Source organism: Pezoporus flaviventris, unplaced genomic scaffold, assembly GCF_033815535.1.
Source record: "Pezoporus flaviventris isolate CSIRO_AGI_PZ_B2104156 unplaced genomic scaffold, CSIRO_AGI_Pfla_v1 ptg000005l, whole genome shotgun sequence".
Lineage (NCBI taxonomy): Eukaryota > Metazoa > Chordata > Aves > Psittaciformes > Psittacidae > Pezoporus > Pezoporus flaviventris.
This window is the reverse complement of record NW_026892553.1, coordinates 4,534,733-4,552,569: the sequence shown is the minus strand read 5'-3', so window position 1 is coordinate 4,552,569 and position 17,837 is coordinate 4,534,733. Positions and strand designations below refer to the sequence as shown.

At 45.4% G+C, this 17,837-nt stretch overlaps 1 protein-coding gene across 1 annotated transcript in view; it reads left to right on the top strand.

Annotated features, from left to right (window-relative positions):
• Positions 1 to 314: 314 nt before the first annotated feature.
• Positions 315 to 17,837, top strand: part of CAPN6 (calpain 6) — a 56,169-nt gene continuing 38,646 nt past the window's right edge. The window contains exons 1-3 of the mRNA XM_061445718.1: positions 315 to 1,159; positions 7,966 to 8,052; positions 8,829 to 9,003. Of these exons, the coding sequence (XP_061301702.1) occupies positions 8,839 to 9,003 (165 nt within the window). The 5' untranslated portion in view covers positions 315 to 1,159; positions 7,966 to 8,052; positions 8,829 to 8,838. The remainder of the gene's footprint in view (positions 1,160 to 7,965; positions 8,053 to 8,828; positions 9,004 to 17,837) is intronic.

The window sequence follows — 17,837 nt, the reverse complement described above, 5'->3', positions numbered from 1 at the left end:
CTTATTCGGAAATTGGACTGCATTTACTAAAATATAAATGAAAGCCACATAGGGGTAAAACAAAGGTGTTATAATGCTCAAATGAGGAAAAAAAAATGTTAAATAAATTCACCCAAAAGGAAATTAGGACTGAGCAGAGCATGGGGAGAAGCTTATTTCACCAAAACCATTTCTTAATGAGAATTTACTTTTGTCTTTTCTTATTTTGCCATGGCAAAAAGGAAAGTATTTTCTAATTTTCTAAATATTTTCTGACGTATTTTCTAAACTATGTTGTTACCCCCATAAAGTGTTACATCTCCTGTTACTAGCACAGCTTGAGAAGCAAGATGGGATGAGTGCCTGAGTGAGGATGCTTCATGAAGGATCAGAGGTGGAGAGCTGATTCGGTGCTGCACAGCCCAGGAGCTGCTCAGCCTCCTGAGGGCAGAGGCTGGAGAGCTCTGGAATCTCTTCTGTCGCTTCTTCTCATTCAGGTTGCTTCCCCCTCCACAAATGAAATGGGAACAGCAAAACTGAGCAGTTCTAGACTGGGAACAGTCAAGGCAGGACCAAGTGTACGAGAGGTGTCCCTGAGGCTGCTGCAGGCTTGTCACTGCGCTGAGGGTCGAGGGCACAAAGCCGCCCATTGGGTTTTGCTGGGTCTTCTGGTCTGAAGTACCCCATTGTGCTGTGAGTCCTAGAGAAGCTGTGTGTCACTTCTCCATGGCCTGGATGGGCTGCTGTGGGACACACGGAGGCAGAGGCATTGACGCTGGCTTTATGCAAGTGAGGAACAGTGTGCAGCCTAATAAGGAATATGATTTTTTTTTTCATGGTGCACATTAATCTGCCCTGTTTTCCATACAAAAAATGATGCCTGCAGCTCTTGCCAAACATCTTGCCTTGCCTCATCTCCTCCTTTAAAAGTTCATTCACAGTTACAGCCGCAATTGCAGCTAGGAAGCAGTTTACTGGGAGTCAACAAGGCTGCATTTTGGGTCAGCCCTGAGGGTTTCCATAACTCGTCTCTGGAAGGGTCATCCCAACACACACCCCCCTGGTGATGTGATCTTGGTACAGTCCAAAGAGTTCCAGGTTAAGAAGCCGAGGGGATCTTTGTTTGCAGGAGTGCTTCTGGAGTTTGATGTGCCTCTGAGCAGGGACAGACCTCAGCCAGGTAAGTGCAGAGGTAGCCTGAAAACCAGGATTTACCTGTTCTGCGCCTTTATCGCCAGGATGAAAACTCTGCCTTACTTGTAATGAGCACTTCAGCCAGTGAGGAGAGAAAATGCTTTCGTCTACTGCAGTAATGTACCTTGCGTTCGGAAAGTGGCATCGCAACTTAACTGTGTGTTAACCCTGAGCCAAGAGCTCATCGTGATTTATTGCAAAAGCATGGTTGCTCTCGTTCCTTCTGGGATAACTGATCTGATGTTAGGCTTCTCTCTGACAGTTACATTGAATAAGGGGGCTGGGCTGATGAAGGGTGATGTGATCTTGGTGCTCATATAATTCCATTCTCCGTACTGTCTCTTATCTCCCAAAATACTGTCGGTTCTTGCTGAGGATTCTTTTGTAGTGAAATTCAAGTGGGAATTTAACTACTTCTTTATTGTTGTTCTTGTGAAAGAGACTTTTATACTGTGTCTAAAATAATAGGTAAGCGGATACATAAAGTAACGGAGTGGCCTGATAGGAATAACCCATTAATTTGCAATCATAGTAGTTTTTAAACTGACTCAGAAGGCAGAATGGAGGGATACTGGAATTCTGAAGAAAGTTGTTTCCTGAGGTTTCAGCACAAAAGCTTGGCTTGAGTGAATTAACTGACATTGCTGTAAGCGTTTGCTTTAGAGCTGGTAACAGATCACTTGACTTGGCTTAATGTTAATTGTAATAATTGGCATCTCTTCTACAAAATTACTTTAAGTTCAAAACTGGAATTGTACCTCTGTAATTAGCTGCAAATCTGGCTGGTCTTGAAGCTGTGGTGGAAGGCACTCGGGGGTAAATCCCACTTGAAGTGTGCAGATACCTGTGCACTTTGGAAAACCCTCTCTGCTTGCATATTCTGTAACGTGTCCCACAGCCACTTTGTGTCCTCACTAAAAGGAAGGACAGTTAAGCTAAAGGATCAAGCTGTTCTACAACTGTATCCTGTGCAATGCACACAGCCTGACACAAGACTCCTTTCACTAGAGAAACAAAAGTGGCAGCATAAAATGAGCAAGTGGCAAGTCCTGAGGTGGAAATGACCACAGTGCTTGCTTCTGAGACCTGTTGACAAGGCAGCATGTGCTCACAGTGCTGATGCATGGCTGTTTAGAACAGCATTTTAATCTTGCTTGTCAACTGCAGGTGAATGTGCACGTGTTGATTTGTAGTGCTGTGTGTTCATCCTTGTATTCTCACCCTGGCTGCTCTCGGAGTCAGAGACCCTTAGAATCTGGATGTGCAGAGAGTTCGGAACTTCTGAGTGCTGCCTGAGGTCTAGCAATGGACTTGAGCATCTGCAGTGGGGACAGAGGCCAAATGCCAGGGTTCAGATGTAGTCTAAAAAACTTGACTAAAGCCACCACTTTAATGCCCAAGCTGTAAAGTACCACATATGCCCATAGCTCATAGACTTGGTGTGCCTTTAACTTAATACATGCTCACTACAACGGAGCTGCTCAGTGCACTGTGGGTTTCCACTTGTGGCTGCCAAACAAGCTGTGTCCCTGGCTGAGCCCCTTGGGGTCTTGGTGCAAGAGCCCTTCCAGCAGTTTGTTTGCTGTGTATGGACAGGACCGAACCCCCCACAAAACACAGTTGTAAAAAACCCCACTTTTCTAACTTGGTTAAAAGCAGCAGGGCAATATGTGCTGCCTGGCAGGAGTAGCCTCCTCCTGAAAGCACTCACTGTATAGTAATTCTTTGGTGTGAGCAGAAGCAAAATTCTGCTCTGCTGCTGACTCCATTTCCTTTTAAATCTTTGCCTTTGCTCAAGGGGAGAGAATAAAAATGATTTAAAGTTATTTCATAGGTGACTGCACTGGAATGAACTCAGTGAAAAGGCGAGGAGAGAGGGAGTATAGCCAAAGTTGACCCTCTTTGAGTGTGTTCTGCCAGGACTTTGAGTAGTTTTGACCATGAAATCACCATTTTACCACTGAGTAATCTCATGCACACATGGGTGTTGACTTTGCTCAGTTTTCAAGCTGATCATCAGTGAGACCTGAAGGTTAAACACCATGATGTTGCAATACAAGTGTTGTGATTAATTTAATTGGAGGAAAGCTTTGGTTTATAGCCAGATGATTCTGCCAGTTCATGATGCTGCCTGTGAAAGCAAACAGGTTGTGCCCAGTCCTGTTTCTGTTGCCCAGTTAGTCTCCCCTGGTCAGAAGTGGTAAGATAGGGCAGATACACTCAGATGAAAATATGGGAGTTTTCCTCTCAATGCTAAGTATGGCAAAAACTGCCCAGCAGAAAGAGTGTTGGCCCCTTTGTGCTTCTGTGAGAAGACAAATGCTTTTGTCTCCTTCCCTTGGCCAGTTCTTCAGCTGAGCTAGATGGAGAAACCTTTATATGCATGTAAAAGATGCCATAAAAAAGTCAAATTAACCTTATCTTGCTGAAAAATCCAAAAGCTGGATGGGAGAAGGCTAATGTTTCACAAGCATGGTATCCCCAGAGCATGCAGTGAAACTTGGTATTTCATCCAAGCAGGAAGAGTACTGCCGTCCAAAACAGCTGAGAAGCTCTGGGGTTACAGTTGTTAATACTGGACTGGGTGCTATTAAATTATCCTGTGCAGCAAATTTGATCCAAATTGGGTATGTTCTTACTAATGTAATTGCATAGTCACACAGTACAGGTTTAATACTGACTATACATTTATTTTGGCTTCCGCAGAAGGAGAGGATACCTGATCCAGCATAAAGACTCCCAGTGCAGTTAGTGTGTTGAGCTGTTTAAAGAACTTGAATGAGCACATTCCTCCAGTAGTGATGCTCTGTGCTTTGGGCAGGGATGACCCTGATGCATCAGTAGCAGTGGAACAGCCAAGGTCACGGAACCTCAGTGTACATGCAGTGGAAGTGTTTCAGCTCCTTTAAATTCCCCCACATTCTTAATACAAACTTGCAAAGTCACTGTTTTGTAAGGACCTGTGGCCATCCTGCATGGGAAGAGAAGGCAGTAACCTTTTCCAGCTGGAGCCCTGGATGAGTCTTTAATTAGTTTCATGGAAAAGCAGTTCAGAGTAATTTAAAGCTTTTGGCTGCCAGGCTGCTTTTTGGGAAGCACCCACTGATGATTGCTCTGAAGCAAGCTATGGTTTGGAGAAAGAGATGTTTAGGGAAATACTAAACTATGTTTGCAAACAGTTAAATACTTGAATCCCTGTTTTGCTGTCACAGTCAAAACACTGGCTTTGAGGTTTGGAGGTAAATCTGCTCTGGAAGAGCACAGAGTTTAGAGTTGGGAGGGTTTTGTGTGTTGTCAAGAGAAGCACAAATGCAGTTACAAAAGAGAAACCCAAGAACCATGTGTTGGTGGTTATTATTGGTAAGGCTACTGTTTGGATGAAACGAAAGCAAGCTTGGTATATGCAAATGGATAGTAATCCTTAAAACTGGGATGCTGTCCCAGAGCATGGCATGCGTTTTGTGTGTCCTTTCTGGCATCCTTCTACGGTCTTCCCAGATGGGGGCTCCTGGAACAGCAGGACTGTGGTTGTGAGGCCGGGGCGTGCTCAGGCTTGGGCAGTTTTATCTCGGGATCCACTTGCTGGAAGAAGCAGTTTCATGTTCAAAGCTGTGCTCAACTGTAGCCTTAAATACTGGCTGCTAACACACTTTGTCCTTTTAGTCCTGGTGCTGTGCAAGGGAATTCCTTTGAGCCCTGCAGCTGGACAGAAAAGTGGGGTGTGTGATAAAATGTATGTGTTGCAACGCTCCAGGCTCTTCCTTGAAGAGGAGTTCCTTGTGGACAGAGGGGTCACTGCAGCTGCTTGGCAGTGCTTTTGGGATCGAAAGTGCTGGTTTTTGTTAAGGCAAACCCAGCTCTGTGCTGGGTTCCTCCTGCAGGGATGGGAGCAGGAGGGATGTGTTTGCAGACAAGCTAGCTGGCTGCTAAGGGGTGCTCTTAAAGGCTGCAGTAACTTCTTTCTCTTATTTCACCTGTGAGTCTCTTAGCTACACAGAGTAACAAAAATGGGCTGAGAAGAGATTACTTCTGTTGGGTTTTGTGCGGTCATTGCATGAATTTAATGGCCGCGAGGATGTGATTTCCCCCTCGCACCTGTCTGGACCATTAAGTCAGTCCTGTTTGTTATGGATCTTCTGTGTTGCAGCTGGGCAAGAGAAAGGTTAAGACAGTAAAATGTGAGTGTAATGAAATACTGTTGGGTAGTGGAAATAATCCTTGAAGCTCATCTTAATGTGCTTGTGAAGAACTGGATTTCCAGTGAATGTCCCTTTAATTTAAGGCTGCTAATAATGCCAGGAGCTGGTAGTTGCCACCGTGTTGAATGCAATTGAGCCTTACTCTTGCTGGCTCTGACGGGGGAAGCATCTCTGAGTATTAACTGTAAGTAAAAATGAAACGCTGCTGTTGTCAGGCTGAGGAGGGGACTGTGCAAGTAGAGCCTGATTGAAAGGGGACCTGCACTGCCTTGTCTTTGCTGTTCTGCTGAAATCCCTTTTCTGATTAAAACAGGAATTTCACTGATTCACTGGAAAAAGAGAGGGTCAGGGAAACTCTTTAAAGCTCCGTGTTTGAAAGCAGAGAGACATGGGACCTATTGTGCTGCTGATATCCAGGGGGATCGCTGTAGAAACATCGGAGTCTGCTGCCCAGAGAGAAGTGCTGAGGAGCTCAGCTCAGAGGCTGGGAAAGACAAAAAGCAAATCTGTAGTTGTATGTGGTAGGGGAAATAAACCAAATGCACAAGAACAGCAACCTGTAGAGCTCTTCGGAGAGGGGGGTCTCTTTGCTCTCTCTTCTGTGCCTCCCCTGGAGTGGTCCCTTTCTCTCTGCAGAGCAATAGAAGCTTTCCAAACTGAGGGGTATTTTTAGGACTGTGCTCCTTGGCCCTCCTTATGCTGAGCGCAGCTCACTGTATCACATGATGGCAGGGGGAGCCCTGCAAAGAGCTGCTGCCAAGCCCTGCTTGGTGTTTCCTTGGTGCAGCTGTACGCTGTGAGTGTCAGCCCAAGCAGAGGTAAATCTGTTGGGTACAGAGCAGATGTGAACCCGAGAAAGGAGGAGGCAGCATGGTTCTTGGTTTTGACGTTCAGCTGAGGGTCAAAAACTGGGAGCTGCTTCAAAACTGAACCTTGGAGTGGAGCCTGGTGCCCGCTGCGTGTCTCAGCCAGGTTAGGCCACGTCCTGGTAGGTGAACACCCCAGGAGAGGAGGGGCTCAGCTGTGGTCCTCCATCCTCAGTGCTCAGACCAGGAAGCTGTTGTATAGAAACTGCATTTCCGTTCTTTCCTGTGGACTTCTCAACACAAAAAAGAGACTTCTGTTGTGTTTCAGAAGGGTGGGTTTGTGCTCCTGCTGGTTCACCAGGTGATGGTGGGACTGCAGCTCCAGGGCTCGGTGTTTCCTGGGTGGATGCAAAGCAGCGAGCAGCCAGGCTGGGCAGCCCTGGGACCAGAGGCTCTTTCCAAGACACACACTTAGGATGGCCCAGGAAGCCTGGAGAAGAGCAGGCTAACAGCCTGGCAGGAGAAGCCTCCTCCTTGCCAGCATTCCCCTTGGTGAGCACTGCCCCGTGGAGCTCAGGGTGAGGCAGGGAGCAGCTTCATTTCACGTGCTGTGCTTTATGACCACATTCTGTGCATTGCTTCAAGACTGGCTGTTGTGCAATGGGGTTTTAATCCTGGAAAGACTCATGTTCCAATCCATCAGATAGAAGGGGGGAAAGGGTGGGGAAATGAGGTCACTGAAGACCATGAATTAGGCAGTGACAGCTGAAAACCTTGTGTATCTTGAAAATAGGCTCAGTTTAGAATGTTAGTTGTCAAAGGGGGAATTGTTCATAAGCAGGAATGCCAGTTACCATGAAATAATCTAGAGCCCACCCAATTAGCCAGACTTACTTTCTTTGTCCCTGTGCTATCTCTATATAATTGAGAAGTTGCTCTGCACTTGAATCTGAAGAACTGGTTTTTTGGGGAGAGCAGGTCTATTTGCCTTGTCTTGCAAGGCATTTGCCAAGTGAGATGCCTTGTGACTGCCTTTTGGGGGGGAGATAATTTACAAGAAAATGCCCTTAAGAAAAAGGGAATTGCTAAAATCAACATTTACTGCTGGATTTCTTCCCCTGAGAAAGGATGGAAAATGGACTGGCATTTGAAGATTTGGCTGGTTGAAATATCAAGAATAAACTGGTTTTTTTAGTCCTATCTCTTTGCCCTGTAAAATTCTGCTGGTAGAAATCACTTACGTGTAGATTACTCTGTGTGTGGTTTAGGAGGCTTTGGAATAGGTGCAAGAATGGCAACGAGGTGGAAGAGCATTCTTGAACACTCTCCTCATTGTCATGAACAAAGGCATGACAGCAACATTTGTCATCCTTGAAGGACCATCTGATTTATCTTGGGGCAGGAGTGGAAAGGGGTGAGAGAAGAGAGGGGTGATGTTCAAGCCATCCTTAGGATATTTTGGCCATAGTAGCTTTCACTCACAAGAAAAAAAGACCATGATAAATGTGACATTTCCCAGTGTTCCTCGTTATTCTTCTGTATTTTTCCTGCTGTGCTCACCTGCCTGGAAAGGCTTGTGCCCAGCTTGGTTTAGTTTTCTGCAAATTTATGAAATCTCATCCAGTTCATGCTGCGAGTGGCTCAAGGAGCATGAGCTGAGATCACTGCAACAGCACACAGCAAGTAGGGTGCTAGGATAATGGGATGCTATGCTCCATTGCATGCATTTTGTTTAATTCTGTTGATCTGACATCAGGACAAACTGTGTTTGTCTTCTATTGCTGCAGATAACTCAAGGAAAGGGAGATACGTCTCTAACCTGTGGTGGGAAAGGAAGAAAAAAGGAATTGACACACAGGAGTGTTCCAGACAGAGTAAGTTCAGATAGTCCATTTTCTCCCTTGAATTATAAGTAGCATCCCTTACCATCCCCCAGACTTCAAACTATGCTGAATGATTTCTGCAGTTGATTTCTGATCTGCAGAATGTCTTTAAGTAATTTATTTGAGCTGTGTGGCTATGACCAAACACTTGCCACATTAACATAGTTACAATTCTGGGAATAAGGGCCTGAGAGTAAGCTGTTTGGGTTTTATTTTTGTTGTGAGTTTGTTTTTTAATATTTGCTACTTCTGGGAGTTCAGTTCCCTGAAATATAACTTCAAATTCAAAGACAATAACACCAGCCAAATAATTGTCATTTAAATTAAGATGGAGAACTGTGGAAATCTGGTTTTGGTTTTATTTAGGCAGAAGAGTTGAAGTAGTTAGAGCTTAAGTAGTCAGAAGAAGAATGTAGGCCTGAAAGATGGTCCAGCCCTTTGCACATGGTGCAGGCTGAGAGCCCCACTCTGCAGCTCTGCAGTCAATTAGACAAAGCAAAATGATGGGTTTGTGCCTGGTCTGGACTCTCTAATATCTTGCCTGATAAAAGTTCTGTTCAGCCAAAAATACCAACCTAATACAGATGATCTTGGGTTTTATGGTTTTCTAGTCTACTATTTAACAATGGTTTCTTTTTAATCAGAAATCACTAATTAATCTTGTTTTAGAGCAAGTTATATGCTCTGTTGTTAAAGACTAATGAGCGATATCTCTGGACTTTAAGGAGCCTTCCTGATTTATACAAGCCAATATTCATCTTATCTAGACAGAAAGATATGTCTTCATCAGTGCAACTCTTCAGAGATCAGAAGTACCATGAGCTGAAAAGTCAGTGTATCCAGCAGAGACGACTCTTCGAAGATCCCAAGTTCCCAGCCTCAGATGAGTCCCTTTTCTACCAGTCAGCATCACAACGGAAAGTTGAATGGAAGCGCCCAAAGGTAACTGATGCTCTCCTTGCGAGGAGGTGCTCTTTGTGTTGTTTCACTCCTACTGTCTTCTCTGTGCTAAAACACAGTTATGCAGGTATGTTCTCCCTCCTGTTTTCCATTCATTTCCTGTCAGCATGATTCAGAGAGCAGCCCCTCTGTTTCACACTGCTGTCCAAAATCAAACTCATGCCTTACTGTAAAAAGACGAAAAGCATTCTGTGCAGCATAGTCATGCATTTTACTCTTGATGGCTTTCTAATAACAAGCAGCAGTGGGAGGTGATTCCAGCCATAGTGGTGTTTAAATCAGCCCTCTAATTAAGAATACCAGTAATTAATTAAGAATACAGGTAATAGATACAGGAATGTATTCTGTGACTAAAGTCTTCGTTTCCTGGGCCAGTCTGTGGATATGGACCTGTCTAGGTTGCTGTGGTGACAGCAGCATTTCAGCAAGGTGCTGAGATTCTTAATTGAAGTTTCTCTTCAATACCTGTCACTTCTGAGGGCCTGGTGTGTACACACAGTAATTGCCATATAACATCTGAGCTTTAGGTACCCACTCTAGTGCCCCGCCAAGTTGTTCTTAAAGTTAGATACAATCCTTGCAGAAAACACCATAGGAAATAAAATTTTGCTAACTGAATAGGTAGCATCTTCCTGCCTGGAATGCTGGAAACAGCTCTAATAATAATGTTGGCTTAGGGTTTGTTATCAGAGCTCTCTGTTGTTAACATGTGCCTCATTAAAATGTATGGGGAAAGGAAATCTCACAGCAGCAAGGGGAATTTCTCCAATTTCAGATCATTTATATGTAAAAACAAATGATTTGTAACTTTTCTTGGAGGAGAGAGTAGGAAAGAGAAGAGCCACAGCAAGGGGTCTATCTGAGGTAGCAAACCCCAAGCCATCATTGGTGGAGTGGTCTTGTTACACTAAAAACTGCTTAGATATTTCTAACTGCCACCAATGCAATGAATTGAGAGCCCTCATTATAAGCAGATACACACTTTCTGGTCAAAGCAAATGGGTTCATTTCTGCTCCACAGGGAACTAAATTGTGCTCCCAGAATCAGTTAATTTGCTCTCTACATAGTGCCAAAAATAAGAGGAAACCATGTGTGTATAGTTGGCTGCCAGGTTACCTTTTGTATTAACTGTACTGGAACCACAAAGCCCAGCTACATAAGTGTCGAAGAGCTCTAAATGACATCTGCAGTGTAAGAGAGGACTCATCTACAGAGGTGTGTAGCTGATGCAGAGAAAGTGAGTTCCCAAGAGATGCTTGAGCAAAACTTTGTTTTGCAGTGAACTTTATCATGATACCTTCTTCCTTGGCTGTGTTTCAGAGAGCTTCTGATAAAGTCTTAGCAGCAAGTTTTACCCAGAGGGCGAGTTTTCCTTTATTGATACTGTGTCAGGTCTCTGCGTGGCTGTGCTGAAGTTTCTATGGATTTTGCCTTTGACTTGTACAACGTCTTGATTCCACGCCAGTGATTTCATCTTCAAAATGAACAGCTATTGTCTGCACACAACCAATAATGCTTAGGTGTATTTGCCGCTTTTACTAGCATCTTACCAGGAAAACAAATGTGCAGTTTGCTCTAACTGTGACTAATGCGCTAGACATTTCAAATTGTTAATATTTGGGTCTGTTAATCGGTTTGCTCTGAGGTTTTATGCTTCACATATCTTGTATTTTTAAAGCAGTTCATGGCCATGAGCTAATAATTCATAATACAAAATCCTTCCCAAATTTGACAGCGTGGCTTTCCATCAGAAAGTGTCATCTGCTCCTGTGCTCTGACAAGTGTAATGAAAAGGACAGTGGAAGCCTCTAGTCAAATGCACACAGTGTTTTTACCCTTAAGCGTGATGAATCTGTCCTTTATTTCACCCATGCCTACTTCTGGGACTGGTGTTCACCTTCTGGAAGCACAAACTTGTGTGTCTTAGAAAACATGATGTCAGTGACAGTGTGATCTTCATATGCAGCTGGTGCTGTTCCCTGCCCTCTGTGACAGGGGATAACAGAGCAGGCTGACCAGGGCTGTGCTGTATTTGCCAGGATGGCATGAGACTGGGTTGTTATTTTTAATTGCTCCTCTTTTTCCTGTTTTCGTGGTGGTGTTCATTCCTCACAGCAGCTTCAATACTGAAATCTTGGTGTGCAGAGCAAGAGTTGCTTTCCTGCTTCTCAGTTTTCCAAGTAAGACATGAGATTGAAGAATAAGGAGAATGAATTTGGAAAACAAACCAGAGGCATTCCAAAGTCTTTGGGTTTATTTTTATTTCTGTAGTGCTTTCCTGTTGGAGCTTTTCATCCCCTCCTAGAAGGGAAAATACACAGCCAGTCACAGCCAGGTCAGAGAAAGCCTTTGTGCTTCCTCAGAGATGTGAAGCAAGAGCTGGAGTCTAGACAAGGATGCCATTTTAGGCCATTCTTTTGTGTGTTCGTTCAAGGTGGTGATCAGTTGTATGAAGTCTAGTTGAAGGCCAGTAACTAACACTGTACTCAGAGGTCAATACTGAATCCAATCTTGTTCCACATCTTCATTAAGGATCTGGATGATGATGCAGGGGCATTGGACTAGAGACCTGCAAGGGTCCCTTCCAGCCTCAGTCATTCAGTGATTGTATGCTGTTGTAAAGCTCTGCCTTCCTTGCTTGCCTGCCTTGCTCCAAGGAGGTGGAAGCTGCCCAAGTTCTCATAGTGAGCCTGATGGAACATCTTGAGGGAGAGGGGCCAGTATCTGTGCAGCAGAGCAGAGGTGAGGGTCTGCTTCCCAATGTTTGTTCATGGGTTGCCTCCTCTCTGCCATATGGGGCTATCTTGCACTCTAAGTTGACTGGCTGAATGCTTAATTGTCCTTTTGGAGTGATGGGCTTTCCAGAGCATTTCCTTCTTTTGGAGAGGGAAATGGCCTTGCAATGTGAGCATAAGGCAAAGCCCAGAGCTGTCATCTACTGAGGCAGACCCTGAGCAGGTCACTTAGTCATCTTGCCTCATCAGCTCGCCCAGAAACTACAGCTGTGCCTCTCCCAGTTACTCCCAGATGTTCATACAGGATCTTGAACGTGAAGGAACTAAATGGTGATACTGTTTCCTGTCTTCCCACCATCCACATAGGCAGTGGATAGCCTGTCTGGATGCTTCTACTTGTGTGTAATAGTCCAAGCAAGCAGCTTTTTGCTTTAGGAAGCCTGTGTAGCTGTGTGAGCAGCTGGGGAGTGCTGCCCAGAGCACACATTGCTGTGGGGTGTTGCTGCTGTTGCCAGTGTCCAAACAAGTACATTTGGATCTGTGAATTTAAAGCTATTCTGAGAAGAGGTGAAAGCCAGTATTTCAGTTTCAGCTCTCAAATATGCTCGTTCTTTGTTCAGTTACCCTAATTGGCTGGTGGTGGCCAGACAGAGAAAATGCTTAGGAGAGTATCTGTATTGTCAGAAGGGTTTTATTCTGCTCTAATGGAAAAAGGAGTATAAGTGAAAGAAAAGAGGAGGAGGGGTAAAGGGTTTCTTCCACTTTGTTTTTGTCCTTGGAGCTGCACCTGCAATGTTAAATGTGTTCTGTTTGCTCATTCCAGTCAGACTCGCAGAGATAGGTCATTAACGTCTGACATTAATTGCTTGTTTTGTACTTTTAAAGTCGCTTTGGGAAAGAGAACAAAGACAGGGCAGTGCTGCTTCTGTGGCACCCCAGTATTAAGAAACTGGAGAGCACAAAAGGTACTGTGTAATTACCGTGCAGTCTCCCTGGGATAGCATGACTTTCCAAGGAAAAATCATGTTACAGGCGGATCATCCAACAAATAGGAGTGCTGAGCCCTGCTTGTGAGCAGTACTGGGCCCTGGTTTCTTTGTGTGCAGGGTGCCCACAGCAGTTCATCAGCACTTTGGGCAGGAGTCACCATGCCCAAAGGTCGGATGCTTGTAATGGATGTCTGATGTGGGACAGTCACCACCAGCTCCCGTTACAGGCAATGGAGAGGAATCGATGTGTTCAGTGTGTGACAGAACTGACATACCTGAAGTGTTGGCTTTAGGCTGAGGTGAATCATACTCCACAAGTGCCTGTTCTCTGCCAACCGCTAGCTCAGAGGGTGAATTCAGGGATTAATGCCAACAACATGAGTTCTTTGCTGGTGCTTCATATTGTGGGACTCTGCTAATGCCTCAGTTCCTCCATCCACCTCTAAAATAGTACCTTAGCTGAGCATGTCCATTTCAAAGGTGCAGCGTCTTCCAGACCCCTTCAGTGTGCAGGAGGCTTCCTTGCTGTAACACGTCTTTATGAAGTACACCTTATTCCCTCTTTTGCCCCCAACACCACAAAGGGTGTTGCTCCCACTGCTCTGTGCTGTTTCAGGCTGCCACTGAGAGAACAGTGGGGTCAACATATCCCCACTTTCCTATTGCAGCACCTGCACTTGACCCCTTTGTGTCGCATGAGAATTGAGGTACGTCCTTCCCTCTTCTGTTTGCTCCACACCATCACAGAGGGACAGTGTCTCTGCCTGCTGTGAGGCAGGTCATGCAGGGGCTTATCAGAATTGCCCTTGGACAGAAGGGTCTGAGCAGGGATTTATAAATGGCTGATTTTGCACAGCCATTTTCAAGCAGCACTTTTAGGACCTAATGCAGTGCTGGCGGACTCTCCTTTTTTAGAATTAGATCAAAAGCAATAATGTAAGACACAAAATACCTGAAAATTCCTGTTGGGAAAACCTGCTGGTTTGTTAGAAAAAAGAAGAAAAATCCCTCCCATCGGTGGCCATTCTTTCTGCCCACTGATACTGGTGTCAAAACCCATCCTGCCCTTTTCCTGTGGTGTACCTGGAGCTTCCATCCCCTCTGATGGGCTGCAGTGGGGCTGGGGCAGCTGTCCCCTGCCAAGAGGTAGGAGAGGCCTCTCACGCCCTGCTATCTCTGCTGGCCCTGGAGTGTCCTCAGCCACCTATACTGGTTAACCCCTTACCGAGGGCAAGCAGTGTCTCTGTGTGGTGGTCCTGGTCAGCATTGGCTTTAGTAGCAAGCATCTCTAGTGAAAATACCTGGGAAGAGCAGTCACTCTGCTCAAAGGGTGTTTTCTGTCTTATTTTTAACTAAACCTCAGGTTTAACTCAAACTTTTCTACTGAGCACTGACCTTGTGAAAAGTATCTAATCCCAAGGACATCTTTGTCAGCATTAAACAAATGGCAGTGATTCCCCAACCAGGGAAGTCATGCATGTGGGGAAAGAGTGGGTAAGCTTGCTTTACAGTAAGTGATGTTCTTTAGTTCTTCATAAAGGAAAATAAGTCTGATCCTACACAGTAAGTCTTATGTGTTTTCCTGGTTTCTCTGCTTGACCCTGTTTTTACTTTCGACTGCATCTTCTCATTATGACAGGTCTGTGACTTATGTCTTTCCCTTATGTGGAAAGACAGAGCTGGTTCTTTCTCAGTAAGACAGCACAGAAAGGTGCTGTGTGACAGTAACTGCTGAACTGCTTTCCAGGAAAACCCTCTGGTGTCCCAGCCCGCAGGAGGGACTGCTGCTGTGTTTGATTAAATCCCTATTAATTCACTGGTGCCAAAGGTCAGATACGTGACAAAGCGGAGAATTGCATACTCCTGGCCCACTGCCTGCCCTGTGTTCCCAGAAACACTGCATGCCATGGGCCTGATTCTCTACTCTTCACCATTTTCAACCCTTTCAGGGGCAGTTATCACCACACAAGTGAAAAGGACAAGGAAATAAGGCACTGTGTTCTGTAATGATACAACAGTAGGAATAAACAAGAGTTTCCCAGTTCCCAAAGTGGGGAGTGTGGGATGAGCAGGTTGGTGGTTTATTCAGGGCAGTGTGAAGGACTGAGGTGGCAGAGAACTTGGGAGCTCTGACTTCTGTACCTGCACATGCTTCTTGAAGGTGGCAGCAACTTGTTTTTGCTACCAACTGATGGAAAACTATTGGTTCAGCTCTCGGGAACTGAAACATCTTCAGAGTTGCAGGTGCTGATTTGGACCTTGGAAACCTACCCTGCCTTGATACCTGTCTTAGAAGATTTTTTGCCCTCTGGAAGGCAGAGGGGGCTTGTGGCATGCCTGCCTGGGCACTTAGTCTGGGTTAGCTGTATTTTGTAGTAGTGTTCTTTATTCCACCTATGTTCCCAGTGACAGGATTTGTGGGCACAATAAGCAGTCCTCTGGACTGTTTAGATGTATCCCATAAATTCCGTGGAATGAGTGTCATGAAAGCCTTGGTTGCAGGGTGTAAGCATGCCCGGGTTAAATGCCCCTCAGAGATCATGCGTGGCTTCCTCATCTGATTCCTCTCTCTCTTCTGTAGCTGCATTGCTGCAGTCTAACCCTGTTTTCCAGTTTGACTGTGAACAACACCAGAGACATCTGCTTATGCTTGGGACTGCGTGTTCAAGTCAGTAATGCCTGCAGGAGAGGCACTGGAAAGGGAGGTGTCCTGGCACTGCCTCTGCATTTGAGCAGTGCAAGAACAGTTTCAGGGCATGGAGCACAGTGACAGCTCATTGCACCCTGGGAGATCTGCTCGGATGGGGCCTGGGGACAATCCAGAGCTGGAGGAGAGTGAAGATTAAAGGGGAATACCACAAACAGGCATGGCAAAGCTGTGTGAACTCTTAGCAGTACGGTGTGGTTGCATTGCTGCCTTCTGTATGACAAACTGGTTTGATTGCAACAGTCCTTCTGAATAGTGACACTTCTCTGGTTTGCTGTATTTAACACACACAGAGCTCCCTTCTGGAGCGTAGCTTTTGATCTAATGATGAGTTTTCCAGATCTAAACATGCTTTTTTCTCCCTTCAGCCTCTTCTTTCCAGTTAAAAATATGGGCAGTGCCAGTGCTCGTGCTTAATTGGAATAGAAGTACCTCCCACCTTCCACCTCTCGAGGTTTGCAGGATCTGATTATTGTTCTCCTGTGAAAATATGACTTATTCTGCAAAGGCTGCTGGACACATCCTGAAATAGCCAAAGTTTTGGGGTTTGTTTCCCTGTCTGTGCCCAGATTGTCCATGTTTCTGTGGTGTTGGTGGTTGCTGACTCCTGTTGAAGTGCAGGTGAGCACAAAGTTGGAAAGCCCTGTGTGCTGCAGCATTTGTGTTTGCGCTTGAAATACTGGCACGTATGGAATGTGCCTGAATCTGAGATGTGAGGAAATGTGTTTCCAAGTGTGGTGGTGAGCTTGGAAGGGAGCTCAGAAACCCTTTTATGTGCCTCAAACATGTGGAAGCGTTAGTGGGAATACGAAGGTGGCTCCAGGTTGTAGGTTGGGAGAGCTACACCTTTGTTGTGCTTCTCTGGAACATGTTTGTAGGAGAAAAGGACTAAGGACTCGGCTTTGCACTAATGTACAACAACACAGGGCTCCTAGAGGATTACAGCATTCCTGCATTACACTGTTTATCGTTTTAGCAGGCACTTTGGTATGCTGCAGTGAGCTGTGATTACACGAGTGCAGTAGCAGGGAAGCTGTTTGACATTGTTACGAATAGTTTTACTTACCATTAAAAGCAGATTTAGTTTATGATCTTGAGCTCCAGCTTGTTCTCAGCTATGGAAAAGGTCATCAGATGTTTCTTCATATATGTGCACATGTATGTTTAGCCAAGGGAAGGGTTGGAGTGCACCTTAATTTTTACAGAAGAGCATAAGCCGTGCAGACTCAAGAGAGGTATAAAAGGTCACAGGCAAAGTAGGCTCTGACCTAAGTTTAAACCCTTCACCTTAAAGAAATAGGAAAGCAATTAAGAACTAAACTCTGGGAAGCAGTCTGCCCTGGAGGGTATTCAGAGAGATTGATGGGAAGGTTTCTGTACACATTCATTGTGTTTTCTAGGTTAAAACTGTGGAGGTGGAGAGAACATGTAGTCCTCTAGTTCTGGTGCAACCTTCTGTTAGTATGGAGGGAGTGGGTGAGGAGACATAACAGGTAGACAGGAAACCACCAGAAGAAAATGACTTCTAAATGATGGTAAATGATCTATTCTTTCCTCATTAGCCATGTACACGATGAGCTGTGTTCCTCATAACCTCCTGCAAATGAAGTCTAGCGCTGCTGAATGCTTGATTTGATAGTGTTAGAGCATCCTCAGTGTTTGATGCCACTGAGCTTGGCTGCAGCCATCTGCCATGCTCATGCAGGTGTCGATCTGCAGAGGAGAAGGAGCTGCTTGCCAAGGGCTGGCTGCTGTAGCCCTGTGCTGGTGGCAGGGGCAGGCTGCTCTGGGGAGGAAGGCGTTAAACCCATCCCAGCTGTGGGAGCTCAGGCCTTGGCACAGCTCCCAAAGATGCATGTGGCAACACAAAAGCATGCTCTTCACGCCCGTTGCCCTGGCAACAGCACATTCAAATGGCAGGGATTGGCAGTTGGAGCCCAAGAAGATGATGCAGTTGCAATTAAGTGGAATTGTCTTCAGGTTGTTAAATTGAATTTGGAGTTGGAGTGGAGGGGTGGTGTGTGAATGTAAGTGATGTTAACAATGAACTGAGATCCTGGTGGAGGCAGGACTCCATCATGCTGTGTGTTTCTTTAAGGGTAAAATTAGTGCTGGCCTCTGAACCTTGGTTTTGTGTTGGAGAGGCTAAAAATTCTGCTGAAGAGCTTTATAGTTTTAGTGAGGGTACATTTAGTGGAGTTAGCAGTTTTCCATACATCTCGCCTGTCCCTGTTCTTGCATCCTGGTGATTTGCAGACTGGAGCAGTAGGGTTTATGAAAGCCCTACAGAATCTGGCTGCTAGGGGCAGCTGCCTGAAAGTGGAGGGCAAGGTCTTCCAATTCCAGGTCAAAACAAGTCTCATCTGTACCTTATGGCTGTAATT